The sequence below is a fragment of the Melozone crissalis genome, unplaced genomic scaffold, assembly GCF_028551555.1.
Source record: "Melozone crissalis strain CALT ecotype California unplaced genomic scaffold, PUWL_Pcris_2 ptg000081l_1, whole genome shotgun sequence".
Lineage (NCBI taxonomy): Eukaryota > Metazoa > Chordata > Aves > Passeriformes > Passerellidae > Melozone > Melozone crissalis.
In genome coordinates this window covers 7,787,552-7,805,358 of record NW_026535858.1, presented here as the reverse complement: position 1 = coordinate 7,805,358, position 17,807 = coordinate 7,787,552, and the positions used below count along the sequence as shown (strand labels likewise).

At 51.3% G+C, this 17,807-nt stretch overlaps 1 protein-coding gene across 1 annotated transcript in view; it reads right to left on the bottom strand.

Annotated features, from left to right (window-relative positions):
- ITPKB (inositol-trisphosphate 3-kinase B) overlaps positions 1 to 17,807 on the bottom strand; it is a 65,241-nt gene that overhangs the window by 10,179 nt on the left and 37,255 nt on the right. The window contains exons 3-5 of the mRNA XM_054290146.1: positions 4,424 to 4,523; positions 3,648 to 3,861; positions 268 to 472 (exon numbers count right to left, since the gene is read on the bottom strand). Of these exons, the coding sequence (XP_054146121.1) occupies positions 268 to 472; positions 3,648 to 3,861; positions 4,424 to 4,523 (519 nt within the window). The remainder of the gene's footprint in view (positions 1 to 267; positions 473 to 3,647; positions 3,862 to 4,423; positions 4,524 to 17,807) is intronic.

The window sequence follows — 17,807 nt, the reverse complement described above, 5'->3', positions numbered from 1 at the left end:
GCTCATTTACACCTTTCTTGAACCAATTCCTTTTAATCAATTGATTAATTTAATTTGCTGTGTGTGCACCTCTGTGAGTTTGGCTAGTGAGCTGTTCCCTGCTGTGCACCCTGGCCAGGCTCACCTTGATGCCCTCGACTGATGCTCATTTACACCTTTCTTGAACCAATTTCTTGTAATTTAATAATTAATTTAATTTGCTGTGTGTGTACCTCTGTGAGTTTGGCTAGTGAGCTGTTCCCTGCTGTGCCCACTGGCCAGGCTCACCTTGATGCCCTCGATCCTGAAGCCCAGCGTGGCTGTGGAGCTGATGGTCTCCCTCCACTGCATGTAGCGGGGCTTGGTGACGGCACGCAGCACGTTCTCCTCCTCGGTGGGGGCGTCAGGGTCCACCTCAATCATCTTCTGGTACATGTCCTTCCTCAGGCTTGGCTTCTTGCGGGCCTTGATCAGCTCCTCCTCCAGGTACGTTCTGCAGGGAGTGAGGGGGTGTGTGAGCACGTAACAAACATGAGGTGCACACACCCACAGACAGCCCTCAGCCCAGAAATCAGGCTGATCCAGGATAGCTGATCCCTAAGGAGTAGTGCAGCATAGGAAATAATGGAGCAAGCCTCATTGTGGCCGGATCAATCCTGATTTAATTATCACTCCATCACCCAGACCTGGTATCTTTTCAGTTCATCATGAACCACAACCAGTCTGGCAATAACAAGGGAAGTTATTTCTCTTGCTGCTGCCACCCCAGCAGCCTCCTCGTGCCATCCCATGTCCTGAGCTTACCCCAAAGTTCAGGAAACCTGAGCTAAACATGGCTTTCAAGATAAGCCCAGGAAACTGTGCACATGCTCTAGGAGCCAGCTGAATTGAAGACAAGAAGGACACAATTACTGTGTCCCATCCTTCAGCATCAGCTGCTGCTCCCTTTGAGGATCAGCCAAAGCTGCTCCTGTGCCTCTCCTGTGTTGTCTTATATAGCAAGAGTTCTATTATTATTATAGTGCAAGGATTTCATATTGCCAGAGTGTCATACCTCCTCAATGTTTCTCACAGGCATCTCCTCTAAGCACTGACTGATCTTAGTCCTTGCAATAACCATCTGACTCCAGATGCCACCAATCCACTCTTTTATACCACTGTTCTTATTGGTTACAGGTGTGGCATGTTAAGATCAGGCCTGCTCCTAATCTTTATTAATTGGTTCAGCTGCAACTCTTTAGGGGATAAGATTACATTCTATACCACCTTCATTTACCCATACTGTGTCCCCCTACACTCCTGTGCTTTTGCAATTCCTTCACTTTCTGCACCAAGAGGGCTCTGCCTCACCAGATGCTAAACTGTGTGGTTTTCTGGGGATGATTTTGCCCAGTATAGGTCTGCTTCAAGTGGACTTCCTAGCAAAAGCTTTCTCTTCAAGATGAAGCACAGGAAGGGATGCAGCCTTGGCCAGGGACTTAGCACCACCCCAGGTCCACAGGGTGCAGCCAGGATGGGGGAATGGGGGAAGGAGGATGGAAGGTGCAGAGGAGTGTGCAAAGACCTTGGTTTTATCCATGCTTCAGAGAAGCAGCCCTCAGTGCCACAGCACAGTGGTGGAAAAGTTCTGCACTCTAGTAGATGCATAAAATCATTCTCCACAAAGTAATATTTCCTGCAGCAATAATAAACCACCACAGAATTCCTCTCACAGCTCCCAAATCGACCCTGGCTCGGCCTGGAAAGTGTCCAGGCCCTCCTCAAACAGCCCACCAAGCTGGGTGAGATGTCCCAGCAAAACAACACAGGACTGACCCTATCTGTCACTGTTCTACACCTCCCACTAGCCATGCCCAGCTCTGCAGAGGGACAGTGCCCTCTGCCCATGCCCCTTGTGCCAAAATCCCAGCATGGAGTGTGGGATTCACCTCCAGAACCAAGCAAGACAAGCTGGGAGGGTGCTGAGTGGGTTATGTGGGACAGTGTTCCTGTGTCCCACAGGGCAAACTGGTGCCTTTGCTTAGGGCAGACATCCCCAGGCCATCAGCCCCCTTGGAAAATACTGCAGGTAAAAGCAATGAAAGTCCTTGGCTGAGATAATCAAATTCATTATTTTGGAGCAGATGGAATAAAACAGCAGAATAAAGCAGCAGCATGCTGGAAGTGCTGGTTACATGCTCAGAGGGCTAGAATTTCTTCTTTTGAGAATGACAGATCATCAATATCTGTGGCCTGGTCTTCCCCATCGCCTCAGGCTTGTGCCATCACCAAGGCTTAAGAAAGACAAAGTTTTGTTTAGGAGCAACTGGAGTAGGCTGCCACATCCCAAAGCCATGTTGGCATGAAAAAAACAAACCCTTATCTGCCTGGCAGCAAGCTGCTGGCTCAGAGGACAGGTTTAATACCCCTGAGGTTTAGATTATTTGCTCAGCCATGGGGATGCCCCATTCCACAGCATTAACTCCATCCATCCTCTCTCTCCAGCTCCTCCCACAGCACCATCTTATTTCGGGATGACCATGCCCAGTACATTTGCCCCCTTGCCTGAGCTCCCAAGCCTCAGGTGCATAAATCACCTGACATGTGATCTGTGCATGGGAAGCTTTCTTCCTCCCAGAGGGAGACACAGGAGCACCTGGGCAGCACATCCAGCAGCTCTCCTGGTGCTGCTGTCTGGGTTTCCTTCCCAGAGCAGCGTATGTGTGCCAGCCAGGGCCACATGGCTGTGCTGGGCCCTCTGCCCTTCCCTCCACCCCTCCGGTGGAAAGTATTCCCCGCCCCTTCCCTGCAGTTCGAGTTTCACATCGGGATTCAGGAGGGGAAAAAAAGATTCCTCCCTCGCACAGAAACCATCAGCTTTTCCAGCAGCGCGTCTCCACCATGTCTGGGCTGCGCCTTTGCCAGCGAGGGGGGTCTCGGCCCTTCCTGCCACCAGCCTGCAGCACGCCCAGGGCCCAGGGGTGGCCTGAGGCTGTCCCAAAGCTGGCAGCCACCTGGGGCCACCAGCCCTGCTCACATCTGCTCTGGGACACCCCCGTCAGCTGTGGCACGCCTCACTCAACAACCGCTGCCGGCCAAGTGGCTGCAGCCCGGGATCCTGGTGGATCTGGAGAGATGGTTCTCAAGGAGGACATGGCTAATGTTGCTCATCTGTTAGGAAATATTTCAAGGGCTTTGTGTGAAAGGCGCAGAGCTGCTCAGCACACGCATTTCATCCCTCCAGTGCGCATCGGAGCAAAGGCTGAGCAGAGGGAAAATTTCTCGCTCACTGAAATTGTGCCTTTCAAGAGTATTTCATCCCTCTGCACCCTGGGCAGGATCTCCTACACCCCATGCCTTGGCTGTGTGCTCATGTGGCAGAGAGAACCTCCCAACAGCTACTGTGCCATTCCTGTGTACCCAAACCCAAGCAGAGGGCTGTCCCCTCCACCACACCAAACCTTTCCCAGCACGTAGGACAGTCAACAAGTAGAGAAGGAAGGAGCCTGATGTATCCTTTCCATGCCCAGCTTTCCCCATGGCTCTATCATGGTATTGGCTGAGCTTTACCTGAAGACAGATGAGCCTGGTATTCTTAACTGTGCATTTCAGGCAGTTTTACCTAGGAGATGCATTTACTTTTGAGTATCCCATCTTAAAACTCAGAAAACCTCCCCCGTGTCACTCACCTGACCCCCATTTTGCAGTCCATAACACAGGGGGAGTCAAACTCAGCCAGCAGATCTTCCATCTGGTTGTATCTCTCGCCATCCTTGACCACATCTCCGTGGTAGGCAGGGACATAGGGCTTCAGGACATCGTTCATGAGGCGGTCGAGGCACCGCTGCTCCGATTCACAGTGCTTCTTCAGGATCCTGCCATTGGCCGCCGCCTTGAAGCTACCTGAGGGGCACAAGGGACAATGTGGCACTTGCTTTGGGTGGCAGGAAGGTCAGCCCAACACCTTGGAACAGCTCCATTTACACCTGCACCCATGGAGTCCCTACAGGCAGGACTGAAAAGCTCAGGGGTTTATGAGCAGCACCGTCACACCCCAAGAAGGCAGAGACCCGTCCTGCAGCACCCAACAGGTTTGCTTCACATCCTCTGTGCACTTTCCTCTAGGCTCACATCTTTGTGTCTGTGCTCATGTGTGGGGCACCTTTGTGCTGGGCAGCATCACCTGCTTGGCAGTGGGTCAGGAGCTGGGCCTGGCTCCCACCCAAAGCACCCAGGAAAAAGCAGCAATAATTCCTGCTGGCCCTGGAGACTGAAAGCCCAGAGCACCTTCACACTACCCTCACTAGCAATTAGATAAGTCACTCTCCTGGGCTAGAGGCTGGGAGCTGCAAGCTGTGACACTCATGCAGCAGCCTGAAGTAATTGAGGCCAGCAAAGCTCATTAAGCTGGGATAATGAAGGTGGCCCTCCCTGCCACCATTCTGTCCCTCCCCATGCTCTGTACCTGCATGTCCCGCTAGCTGGATCCAAGGGTACTTCTTCTTGAAAGACATCACAAACGGGGACCAGTGCACCATATTCTTGATCTTCCTCCATGACTTGCTCTGAGGGGAAAAAAAATCATGAAGGTGAATGCAATGTTTTAAGCTTTTACTGTCTGTAAAGTCACTTCAGGCAGCACGCAGCTGTTCTGGACAGGGAAAGAGGCACCACAGCCAGCGCAGGATGGAAGCAAACAGAAAATCTGCTCTTTTCCCATTGTGCTGTGCCAAGCCACTGGGCCTCAACTCTACATTCAAAAATCACGAGTAACTTCACTGATGTGGATGGTGTTACAGCGTTGTTCCAGTTGGCTGCTGCTGCTGCTGCAGAGCGCCCAGCCATCCGCACTGCCTCGTCCCTGGTGAATCCTGCAGCCCTCTGTGGGAGCAGCAGGGACATTAACCCATTCTGGGCACCACAGGGACATTAACCCATCCCTGGGCACTGCAGGGACATTACCCCATCCCTGGGCACTGCACCACAGGGACATTAACCCATTCTGGGCACCACAGGGACATAAACCCATCCCTGGGCACCACAGGGACATTACCCCATCCCTGGGCACCGCATTAGCTCGCAGCAGATGGAGAGGGAAGGCAACCCAGGACTGCCATCCAGCCACAGGACCGAGCTGCAGGTCCTGAGGGGAACAAGAGCACAGGCACACAGAGGCTGCCTGCCTGGCCTTTGTTCCCCCTGAAAGGCAGCTGCTGTGTCCATTAAGCTGGCAGCCCACGTGTGCTGATCCGCCCGCTCTGGCCCATCTGTAACTACAGTTCAGAGAACAATTCCCTGCTGACACGTTGTGTTTCTCACCAGATAGATTGCTCTAAACTATTTACATGACTCTAAGAAGGCTGCACTGGACGGCACACAGCCTCCCTCAAGGCTCCTTCCTGCGAGTTTTTCCCTGGATTGTTCTAGGGAACACACCACCAGCAAAAGGCAGGGGATGACCTCTTATCTTGGCCCCAGAAGGTGACGGCACAAACAAATTATGCGAACGATATACAAGGGCAACAATGGAAAAATGCCTTCTTGCAGGAGCTGGGACAAACAGTGTAGTCCTTGGCTGCTCCAAGCTCCTGGGTTCAGCTGGAAGCCAGCAGATAAATTATCCTCATTTGCTCCGCTGTGAAAGCATGGGAGGGAGCCTTCCAGAAAGCCCAAGTAATCTCTTCCTCGTGTTTGGAGAACTGGCCCCTGTTCCAGTAATGCTTCACAGACAGGCAGGGAAGAGCCAGCAGCCCCAACTTGCAGTTTGGATGCTTGCTGGGGGTGAACTCACAGCACAGGAATCCGTGCTGGGAACTGCTGACATGTTTAAATGGCAAGCAGCAAGAAGCCAGACAGAGATGTTCGTGTCTAAAGCGTGGTAATTACACCAGGGTTATCCCATGCACCAGCCCGATGGGGAGCAGGGAGATGCAGGGTGGTGGGCAGCACAGGAGTGGGAGAGGGGAGCAATCAAGGTCTTTCCCCACTTTGCAGGCTGGCAGGAGCAGGGCAGCCCTTCCCTGGCAGGCTGCCCGTGGCCGGGAGCGTCCCAGCACAGCCTGGCACTGCGACAGCCTTGCAGGAGTTTGGCAGGAGCTGCCCAGGCACGGGGTGACACCGGGCATCCCCTTCTCCAGGGCTCCTCCACGCCGAGGGCTTGCTTGCTTTGGCAGGGGGGTCGGGCAGTTCCCTACCTGACATGAGGATGGATGTTTTTATTTCCACACAGAGTGCCAGAACTTGTGTGTTTTAGCTGTTCTTTGTTCTCCTTCTGGCAGAGAGCGAAGGGGAAGCGGGGGGGGTGTCCCCTCCTTTTGTTTTTAAAATAGTAACATCAAGTCCTGGCTGATGTCATGAAAAAATGGGGAAGAGAAAGTCTCCGGGGGAGTTTGGACTCTGAAGGTGTGTGACCACCTCCTCTAAAAGAAGGAGTCCTCCCCTCACTTGCAGCACAGCATCGTAAGTCACTCAGTCCCAGGAAACACGCCAAGGCAATGTGCCTTCCCAAGCCAAGATTTTGGTTCGTGGTGGTTAGAGCTTTATAGTTAAACCCTTGAGGTACTTCAAGGTACAGGCAGAGTGGAGGCAAACAGTTCCCAAAGCAGGGCAAGCCACTCTGGCTTCCCCCTGCCAGGGCTTTCCCAGGAGTGATGCTCTCCATTCCAGCACTGCTCCCAAGGCAGGGTAATGACCCTGAGTCCCCTGGAGACACAAAACTCAACAAAAACCAACCCTTCTGCTGATCTGAACGGGTCACAGAGCCAGCCACTCAGCACAGCCACCCCAGGAACAGGTAGCACATCCTCACCCACTCTCTGCCAGAGGGAAATGTTTTCACCCAGGCCTCACCCAGTTTCAGGCACACCTTTAGCCAGGTATTTCCAACCCAAGTTTTAAGGACATGTGTAACAACCTCTTTTATGGCAAAGCTTGAGGCAGCTTCATCCATTTCAAGCCACTCCCAACCTGCTGGAAATCGACTGCAAGGTCAGCTGTCACTGCTGCAGGGGTGACCCACAATTCTGATTCACAGAGCCCCTTTCTCCCTGCTTCCCACAGGGGCAACCACTGAACCCTAACAGGGGAGAAGAGAGACTGCTGTCCCTCTGATTCCTTCAGGAGCCATTGGATTTTTGTTTAACACCTGAGCCCCCTCCCAATGAAATAAGGAGAAGTTTGCTTCACCAAAAGAATGTTGCTGTGTTGTGGCAGTGCTCAAAAGGCTGAGTTTTGCAAGGACAGATTCTCTACTAAACCAGCAGCAGAGGGGATCCCAGAGGAGCAACAGTGGCCAATGCCCCCAGGGATCCTGCCACTCCCTTTGCCTGAAGACAGCAAAATTCTCCCTAGGTAGAGTGTTGCACCAGAAAGTCAGCCTCTGTACCTTCCCTTGAGAGATGGGAGGTGGCTTTTAACCATCTGCAGGGTCCTCCACCCTGGCAAGAGGTCTCTGTTTATTCAGACACTGATGTGCAATCAGATCTCAAAGCCCAGGGTTTGGGATCCCGGCCATGCCAACCTCATGCCAGGCTCTGCAGCCAGCCATGGAAAACCAGAGCCACGAGGTTCACACCACTCCAGTCTCACTCCACATGCAGGAAACAGCCCCTCCACTGCCTCCTGCCCTGCCTGGTGCTATTAATAGGCAAATTGAGTATTAAGACTATTTACAGTAAAGAAATCTTCTTTAACACTGTGTCAGCCTGTGGGGAACCATAAGGTCGGCGCCTCTGGGCTCTGCAGTAGTCTGTAACTTTTGGTTTACATTTCAAGGAGTTATTTGCTCACACATCCAGGAGCACAGGCACAGCTGTAGGTGCATGGAGGTGTGGTAACTCCCTGGACTCAAAGGATTTTTCACCATCCTGGAAGAAACAGCTCTGCAGGTGACATTACCAAGTGATGCAGGTGAAGGGCAGATCCGTGCTCTTCTCATTTGCCTGCAAGGAGCAGAACCTGCAGGTGATCATTTCTAAAGGGAAGCACATTTCCAAACCTTTTGCATGATCACAGCCTGCACCTGATGTGGCACCCTGGCTCTCAGCTCTCCCCCAAACCAGTCCTTTCCCTCCCAGAAAACTCAGGAAGCTGTGTGCACTGACTGCACTCCTGCACAGGCAGCAAGAGCATGGAGCCTGTATAAGCAGGGAATGTGCACGAGGTGTCTGATGCAATTCAACACTTTTTATTTAAAACCTGGTTCAGCATCAGCAAATGCCAGCTGATTAGCTGTTAAGTAAATTATTTAGTGACTCTGGAAATATATTTAGCAAGGAATGGCACCGTTTTCCCTAATAGTCTGCCACATGGAAAAGAGGCTCGGCAAGTGCAGAACCAACTCTGAAAAAGAACTTCTCAGGGTTTCTGCAGCACTCTGCTTCTGCCTCTGCCCTCTTACAGCTTTTGCTTGCTGCACAGAGCAGTATCCCAAGCCAGGAGTGGGATACAGGCCAGAGGAGCTAATCCCTCCCAGTGAGCACCCACAATTGGTCAGGGGGAGAGGAGAGCTGGCAAAACAATTTTATCGGCTGTATGTTTAACTTCACTTATCTGAAGCTTAAAGCAAACTCTGGGCTTTCCCCATCTGTCAATAGAGCTTCGTATGGAAAGAACAACACAGGAGAATTTAGTGCCAGTGCAGAAGGTCAGAGGATATATTGTGTTTAATTAGATTAAACATAAAGTGACTGATGAGCTCAGTGCTCACTGTACATTTTCTCTACTGCATATTTATTTCTTTAATGTCTGCTCAAGGGAGATGTGCCTTTCTCAGACTGCCTGTTGCCTCCCTTTCCCAGCATGGACACTGGTGGAGTTTGACTGGTGTTATTCCCCATGCAGGGAGCCAGCAGGGTGCTCTTCCCTTTCCATGCATTCAGCCAGAGAGATAGGCAGTAACTGATTTAATTTGCTGAAATTATGCCTTCCTATGGTTTTATGGGACCAAAGGTTCCTGGAAATAGTAGGAGCTGGACCTGTATTTTAGTGCTTTTTATTAACATGGTTAGAGGCAAGATTACACAGCTGGGCCAGGGGATGGAAAAGAGTGGGAGCAGCATTAAATTAATGATTTTCCCATTTGTGAAAAGAACTTCAGCTCCTTTCTCCCAGGGAAATCATGAAATATCCTAGGATCAGAAGAGATGGAGGACAACGATGAGGAGACAGCAGTGTCACCAATGCCCACTGCTTGCCCAGGCTTCACTGGAATTGCTGCAGCCCAGGGACTTGCATAAGTGATACCCTGGCTTTCCCTTCCCTTTGGAGAAAGCCCTGCTCCTGGGGGCTTCACCTCCAGATTTTCTAGGAAGGGATGTGAAGCTGTGCTGTTGCAGGCTCCAAGACATTTCACTCACAACTAGGAGGGTTAGGTGGCCAGAGCCTTTCTGGTTTAAAAAACCAAGGCAGCAAGGGCTGAGAATGGCAAACTTTGCTCCACAGAGCCCTCCTCTTTAATAACTAAATGAGTGGAGGGAACTTTTGCCTGCAGAGTTCCCTCCGTGCCAGCCCGCTCCACAGCCGTGCACATCCAGCCAAGGAAAAAGAGGCCATTTAGTTTTCCATGTTTAAAAAGAATGAATGTGTTTTCTTTTGCTCTTTAAAAAGCAGTTAAGGTTTCCCTAGTGATGATTGTTTCCCTTGACTGGGAAAAACCTTGTCACTGCAGCCTTGGTGGGGAGGCCAGCTTTGTTCATTGTGCTGGCGGCCGGGCGCGCAGGGCAGAGCTGGCAGGTACCACGGAATGAACGCCTCCTCCTCCTGCTGCTGTGTCCTGCCTTGGAGTGACCAAAATGCTGCAAACACACTCAAAAACCTGGGATGTGACGGTGCAGGGCTGGAGTTCTGCTTGGTTTTGCCATCTCTCAGCCCCTGCTTCTGTCCTTCAGGCTGTGACCGCTGTCCCTGATGCTGGCAGCAATGACAACCCAAATTCTGAATTGTCTTCCTCCTTTTCATCCTTGCTGATGCTTCTGTACTGCACAGCAGCCAAATAGCCTTGTTTTGGCCAGAGGAGCAGCTGGCAATGGAGGAGAGGGGTGTTGGATCAGTGGGCATTTCTTGATTTAGTCACAAAAGACATAATACAAAAGTTTCAGCAGCTCCCCAAAACCTGGCGGAAGCAATGCCAGTCCCACGTCCCACAGATTCCACTGAGCAAAGATAAAGTGAGGCCCAACATCACGCTTCACTGAAGCTAATACAAGGAAATACAGTGTGATGACTGACAGGCATTTCTGGTTGCCTAGATATTCTAGTGTAAAGCCTTATTAGATAAATTATTTTGATGACTGTGGTATAGATGCTCCTGTTGGGGTGTAGTTACTTCTGTTGGGGTGTAGCAGCTTCTGCTACTCTCCAAGGTCTCCATCTCATTCAGAGTGAGGAAAAAATCCTAACACATGCACTCTTTTACTTCAAACACTCTATTTTTCAGAATGGTCTTGTTTTAGCCAGGAAGGATTTTGCCTTTCACAAGAGAGAAACCCCTCCCCTCTGGTTTTGTGAGGAATGCCCTTTTCTCCTCAGCGGGATCAGGGAGTTGTCCCACCAAGACCAAAGATCTGGGGTAGAGGGTCACAGAGATAAAGCTACTGCAGAGATCAGCATGTGTGATAGAGGAGCCTCAGTAAAAAACGCGTGAAAGCCAGGAACATCTGCTCAGATCATGGAAAAAACATTCCAGTGTATTGGAAAAAAAACAGGAGCTTGTTGCAGGCTCCCTCTTCCTGCTTGTGATGAAGGCAAGGAGAATTAGAAAGAGCACAGGCAGATGAGTGAGCAGCAGCCCTCCAGCCTGACAATGGAAGGAAGCAGAGGGGCTGGGAACGGGAGCACAGCAATCCCCAGTGCCTGGAAGGACATTTGGAACCTCCTCACCCACAAAGTGTGAGCAGAGTGGAGCAGGAGCCACGTCAACACCACACTCAGGGGAAATGGCTACAGAGAGGACAGTGTGTTACACCTCTCTGGCCAGTCTGGCAAAGAAGAAGACAAAAATGCCTAAGTGAGAGTGAAGGCAAAGCCTTCTGTTGTCTCCATGAGACATTTCTTCTGGTGGAGAGCCTTTACTGAAGCAAAGCCTGAACACCTCCTAATGCAGATCAGCCACAACTAACCCTCCCATAAAGCCAGTGGAATTATTAATTGCCAGCATCAGATAGGCTCAGCCTGCTTTCCTGAGTGGGAACTGCTCCAGATCTCTGCAAATGTATTTGTTACTCATTATGTACACAGCAGTGAGATTTGTTAAGCAATTTTCAGCTTGGAAAAGGTGAGTGATTCAGAAACAGCTAATCACATTTGGTGGACTGCTACTTAAGCTGTACAATGCTTCTTCCCCAGAAAGCAGCTAGCCTTTAAAAGTCAGCAGACTATAAAAATCCTTGCTGGTAGCCAAAAGTGGGCCTTGGTGAGCTGATTTGTGAGAAGAGCCCCAGAGCAGTGCAGCTCATTGGTGCACAGAGCTGCAGGCAGCCAGATCAGGCGTCCAGCTGAGAAACGGGATGTGCTGCCCAGAGATCTGACCCTGCATCCCTTTTATCAGGGAACTTGTCATCAGCTTTGATGGAAACTGCTCTGTTTCCATCTGGAGACTTGTGTCTGATCCCTTTCCCAGTTCCAGGGTATTCACCACCATCTTTCTGGTTCCAAATGTTGTTCCAGCTCCTCAGCTCCTGCAGCAGCACAGCACATGCTGGGGACATGGGCTCCTGTGCCTGTGCTGGCTCCAGCACTTCTCACTCCCAATGCTGCTGGCAGGGAAGGATCCCTGCAGCCTTCCCAACCCTGCCACTGTGAATCCCAAACTGCTTCTAGCTGCCACTTGCTGAGAGCAGGAGCTGTGCCCTTCCTGACAGCAAACAACTGCACTGGTCTCTGGTTATTGATTTGAAGTCCAGCTCAGCTCCCTGCAGGCCAGAGCTGCAAGCTTAGGATACAGAAGAGACTCAGGTCCTAAAAGTCACAACAGAGGACAGTGGTTTGGTAAGGCACAGCCTTCCTGCAATAAAAAAAACCTGAATATAAAACCTGTGCTTGTACATGTCAGGGATCTGGGATGGGAGCTGTAGGCTCTGCCATATCCTCCCAAGGGATGAGCCAAACCCTGGAGCCCTTTGGGAAAGGGGGGTGTCAGCACAGGTCACGTTGGGAACACAGGTAGTCAGACCAGCAGGAGAGCATAAAAGGGCCACTTATTTCCAATCTGGCTGAGTTAGATTGGTAGAGTTAATGACAGTTCAGAAGCTGCCAAACGCTCCCAACCACCTTCAATTTGAAAGTAAGTTTTTAGAGATTTAAACCCCAGGATGACACATTTACAGCTTGCCTGGAGGCACTAGGGTCAGAGACACCAAACACAGGAGTAACCTCAATGACTGGAACAAAGCAACACTTGTTCTCAATACCTGGGGTTTTTTTGAGACTGATTTCTTTCTGTCAGCTCCAGGAATGCCTGAAATGCCCAGAGCTCATGTCCCCAGAGAAGGGGAGTGCACAGGGATCTCCCCCCCGCACAAGGCTCAGAGCAGGCACACGCTGTGGTGTGATGATACCACATCACTCATCCCTTCATTCTGGCACTACCTAGCAGGGTGGACACGGGCCAGACAGGGCTGCCACTGGCTCCCAGCGCTGCTGAGGCCATGTGAAGCATTTCCTCTGGCACAGCACAGAGGGCATTGATACGGATGCTGTACATGCAACACCCTGGCAGCATAATGCCCATAAGCACTGATGATAAACAAGCAAGGCTAGCCAAGCCAAGTCATGCCATGCCAGTGAAGCAATCTGCAGGAGAAGCTGGGTGAGAAAGGCCTGGCTTGCAGACTTGAGTTTTGCTGTTGCTGAAACCCCCGGACTTTCACACTGGTTTCCATTGTTGTTCCCTGTCCACTCATGGAGTTAGATCCCTGCTCTTCTGCTGTTTCACCATAACTGCACTTCACTTTGTGGATTGTGTGCATGAGAAATGCATCTCTCCCATGAGCACTTCCAAGGGAAATGTTCACATACTTTGGGAGTGCCTTCTGTGAAGTGGGAAGGCAGAGCTGGAAGGGAAGAAAAGAAAGGGCCAAGCACTGGCTGCGGAAATTTGTTTAGAACAAAGAATTTTTAAAATTAGTCATTAGTGCTGAACATGCTCACATTTACTGGGTATAGGAAGTGTAAAAAGGTGATTTAGAAGAGCAGTTATAAGTTTCACAAACATGACTAAACTCTAAAGCTAAATGTTCAACAGGCCTGACCTTTTAATTCCCCTTTAAATCAGTTTAGCACTTTCATTTGTGTTTGGAGTCCCTTGTGTTTGGATAGCACTTTGGTGATTTAAAGTACTATTTAGGAGTTTTATTGTCTCTCCTGCTTTGGAGCTGGGGCCATGAATCCTCTGCTAAGTGGCTGGAGGAGTTTGTGCTTGCACAGGAGCTGCTGGGAACACCAGCCTGCCCTGGCCAGCACTCCCAACCCATCACCATGGCATGGTCCCCTTCTCCCAGGCAGCTCCTAAACGTCATCAGCAACCAGCAGAAGCTGCTCCAGGAATGGGAGTGCAGTCTGAGCCTCCCTGGTCTCAGATCCTTACAGAAGGAGCACATGGAAACACGATGGCTTTGGGAAACCTCTTTGCCCAGAGAGAGGCACTGCCAGCAGCCAGGAAGCCACAGGCACACACGGCACACAGCACCCAGACCTGCTGTGTACCCCCCACACAGTGCCCAAAGCGTCTCCCCACGAGACTCAGCACAGCAGCTCAGAGGGTTTGGTCTCTAGAGAGCACTAAGAGCTATTAAAAAAGTGGCCTAAACCTGAAGGCAAAGAGAGATTTGTTACAGGCACTGAGCACCCACAGAGCAGTCTCCCCGTGTGCTGCAGCTCAGCTCAGCTTTTCTGCTCTGCACTACTCCTGGAACCAGGGCTTGTGGGCATCCATGAGACTTCTCTCCCTCAGAATGAGAGAGACACAAGCTCGTTCCCCATGGTGAACTCTGCTTCTGAGCCCACCTTGTGGGTGCCCTGAGACTTCTTCCCCACCAGCTTTCCAGCCACACTGCCCTGATGGATATGGGAAGCAGAAACCATGCACTTTAGGAGCAGCTGCTTGTGGGAACTCCTTCCTCACTGGACACATCAACCACAGGCTGTGCTGGAGCCAGAAGCTCCCAGGAGCATGGCAAGACCAAGCTAATTACAGGGCTTCAAACACGGACCAGCTCACATGCCCAGCTGCTCATTCCCAATTCTCCACACAGGCTGAGAACAGGGACTCTATCCACATTTCCTTCAGCTAGATTACCCCATTCCCTCTCCACACAGACCCAGCCCCAGGTGCACTCATGCTCTGCCAGGCAGGGAGCTCCTCAGTGCCACACCCAGAGCAGGCTCACCCAGCCTGGCGGGGACACAGGGTGGCACCAGATTGGCAGAGCCAGGGCACCGGCTGTGAGCAGCCATATGGGGACCCTGGAGATCAGGATGGAGGGAGGAATTCATGTTAACAGCACACCTCAGCTGTCCCCCAGCCCACTGCAGCAGAAGGGCTGGCAGCGAGCAGACCTCACACACAACCACCAGTCATTTCATCCTCGGCTTCATTCTCCGAGTCAGAGCCTTGCACGCACCCCTTCACCATTTTAGTTATGAGTCATGGAAAAAATGTCAGCTGCAGCTACAGAGCCCCACTCCTGCAGGGCCAGGTACCTACCTGTGCTCCCAAAGCCAACGTCCTGGCACGCCTGCCTGCTGGGAGGGCATCTGAGGGGCCGGCTGGGCAGCGCTGTGCCAGGGAAAGGCCGGCACGGCGCTGGGGGACGGAGCTGTCACGGCAGCAGGCAAGGAGGCTTCATCCTCCACCGCTCCCTCCACGCTGCCTCTGAGGCTTGTGAGCAGAGCTGGCGAACCCTGCTGCACCCAGGCACTCCCCTGAGCCCTTAGGGAAGGGAATGGGATCCTCAGACACACAGAGGGTTACCCAACCCAACATCCTGGCGCGGCACGCAGCGCTGGATCTTCCAACCCAACCGTGCGCTGACACGCAGGGGTGGGGCGGGGGAAGAAAAAGAGGATTTCAGCTGTTAACTTCTAAGAAATTGAGGAAAAGCTTAACGCTCCTGTGAAACTGGCTGCAATCTCCTCAGAGCTGGTACATGCCATGCTGCCAAGGTGTCAGCTGGAGGAACACTGAGTTTTGGTGGGAAGAGGACTGCAGGGGCCAGCAAAGAAATTTGCTGCTTTGGTGCACGTTCACAGCCTTACAGAGGGTGCTGGGGAGGAAAAGGTTTCTCTAAGTCGAAAGGGAAATGCTCATCTGAAACAGGAAAATGGAACTTTCTTTTGAGCATTAACAGCAGAAAATCACCTCTGCAGAAAATCACCTCTGCAATGGCTGTGTGATGAATCCCTGCAGCAGGGAGAGGATGCTTGGGGAAAAACACCCTGTCCCTGCCAAGTCAGCTCATCAGGACCCCAGGAAAGCCCTGGGGGCTACTGCTGGCCCAGGCACAAGTGGGGACATGCTGAGGTTTTGGGGGGAAACACTGCTCAGTCAGGGTGATAGCAGAGCTGGTGAGTGCCCTGCGTGGGAGTCCCAGATGTGGGGAGAGAGGGTCTAAGTTCTACAGCAATGCTGACAACATGCTGACCACAAACAGCATCACCCAAGGATCACCCAGGCAATTCAGGTTTGTAAAGACAGATCCAGAGATCTTATTGCTTTTTTTTGGGGAAAAAAAAAAAAAGTGAAATTGTTTCTAAACTAAATATTTCTCTTGAGAGAGGCTATTTTAAGGCGAGTGGAATGACACAGTGTGACATCCTTTAAAGAGGTAGAGATCATGGGTTTCATATTAAAACTCAGACAGTCTTTCTTAGAAGAGCATGTTATGGTTGAAGAGAATTCTAGTGAATTTTCTGATCCAAAAAAGGAGACAAAGATGAAGGGTAGTTATCTCCAGCCCTAAAATAGTGAGGGCACTTGCAATACAATGAACAGAGGTAATACAATGAACACATTATAAACATGGGTGTAGCACAGGCAGAGTTTAGCTCATTGTGTCCTAGAGTTTCTAAATATATTTTGGCTTGAGGGAAGAGCAGGGGAGAAGAGAAAGGAACATAGGGAAGACGCCCAGTCTTCTGAACAACTGGGTTTTCCATCAAGGCACAAGCCCACGATCTCTGAGGCTGCATCTGTGGGTAGCAGCCGACTGCTGAACTCCTCCAGCTGCAGGCAACTGTGTTTAGCTTCTCTTAGAAGGTGAAGGAAGCAGAATAGGAGGAAAAAAACTTAGTCATCTTCTCCCCTCAGACATCTTGCTGTTCATTTACTTCAGCAGCACATGAAGCACTTAGTCACTCCGTCTCCGACGGGCTTTTTTCTATTTTTATTTTTCCAAATCAAAACAAGAAGATATAAAGGAGGTTCCTTCCCAAAGAAGCAGCTGGTGGAGGAGGCTGGGGGTGTGAGCAGCAAGTGACCAGGACTTCACCCCACAGCTCAGTGGCTGCTGCAGACACCCAGGCGAGTGTTTGCACGCAGGAGCAGAGAGGGCAGGAGCTGCCGCTTCCTCTCGCTCAGCGACAGCTCCATGAGCTGCTCCAGCCAGCCAAGGTGCCAAGCATCCTCTGGAGCTGGGATCTGCTCCCTGTACAGGCCCCTGGCACCTGCCCTCACAGTAAAATCAGTGTTATAACACACCACCCATGCTCCAGGTGTTTGCCAGCAGCAAGAACTATCTTGCAACCTAAGCCACACATCCAGCTTGGATGTCCTCCATTCTCCAAGTCAGAAATACAGTGTCAGAGCAGCACTTCCTTTGGGGTTGATTTTAGCAAGCCAGCCACCACAGCTCCTGCATTGCAGTCCTGAAGGACAGAAACTTTTGTCAAAACTGGTTTTGTCCAACAGTGTCGTAGAACACCGGAAAACTGCTGCCCTTCCTGACTCCTCTCATCCTCAGGAGAGCCCTTGATACTGTCTCTTCCCCCAGTGAGCCTTTTGACTGTGAAATTCTCTGGATATATTTAAAAAAAAGACTGGACATGGCACTTGGTGCTACAGTCTAGTTGAGGGGTTAGGGCATGGGTTGGACTCGATGATCTTAGAGGTCTCTTCCAACCTCATTATTCTGTGACTCTGTGAAATGCAGGCACCAGCACCAAGGTGCACACTGGGGCTGAGATGCAGCCTCAGAAGGGAGAGCTTGAACAAAAAAAAGGGAGAGCAAGGAACAAAGTGTCTCTGAATGCAAGCACAATCTAGAGCTGGGCATTTGGTTCCTCTCCTGTGCACAGTATCCTGAAGGGTCGGAGGACAGGGAGGCAACCCCCAAACTCCCATCATTTCTCCCCCACCAGAAGCAAACCCACTGGCATGGCAGTGACCCAGTGCTTTACTACTGACTCAGGATGGGTTTTTTGGAGGGCTCAGAAGGCACCCAGATGGCTCACAGCTTCCTGTTGCTTCAGCTTTACAATAAAGCAACATAAATAGATCTTCATTCTTTGTTGACATTTGATGCTGCACAGCAAAACAGGCATTGTTAACCTAAAAATAGGAAACGCTGTGGCAGCTTTGAAGAAATTCAGCGTTTTTCCTGTACTGATGCAAACCCTGTGGCCGAGTGCCAGATTCCTCTGTCCTGCTTTGAAGCACGACGACATTCTTCGCGGCGCTCGTAAATCAGCGCTTGGTTAGCACCGGGCAAGCTCCAGTGACACCAGCAAACCCTGGTATTTCCTCCTTCTGCCTCGTAGGGGAGGGGGGGATGCTCGATGCCGCATTTCATCCCTGCTGGACGATGATGGACAGCCCTGCGTGCCTATTGCGGAGCGCGGCGCAGGCGGAGTTGCCA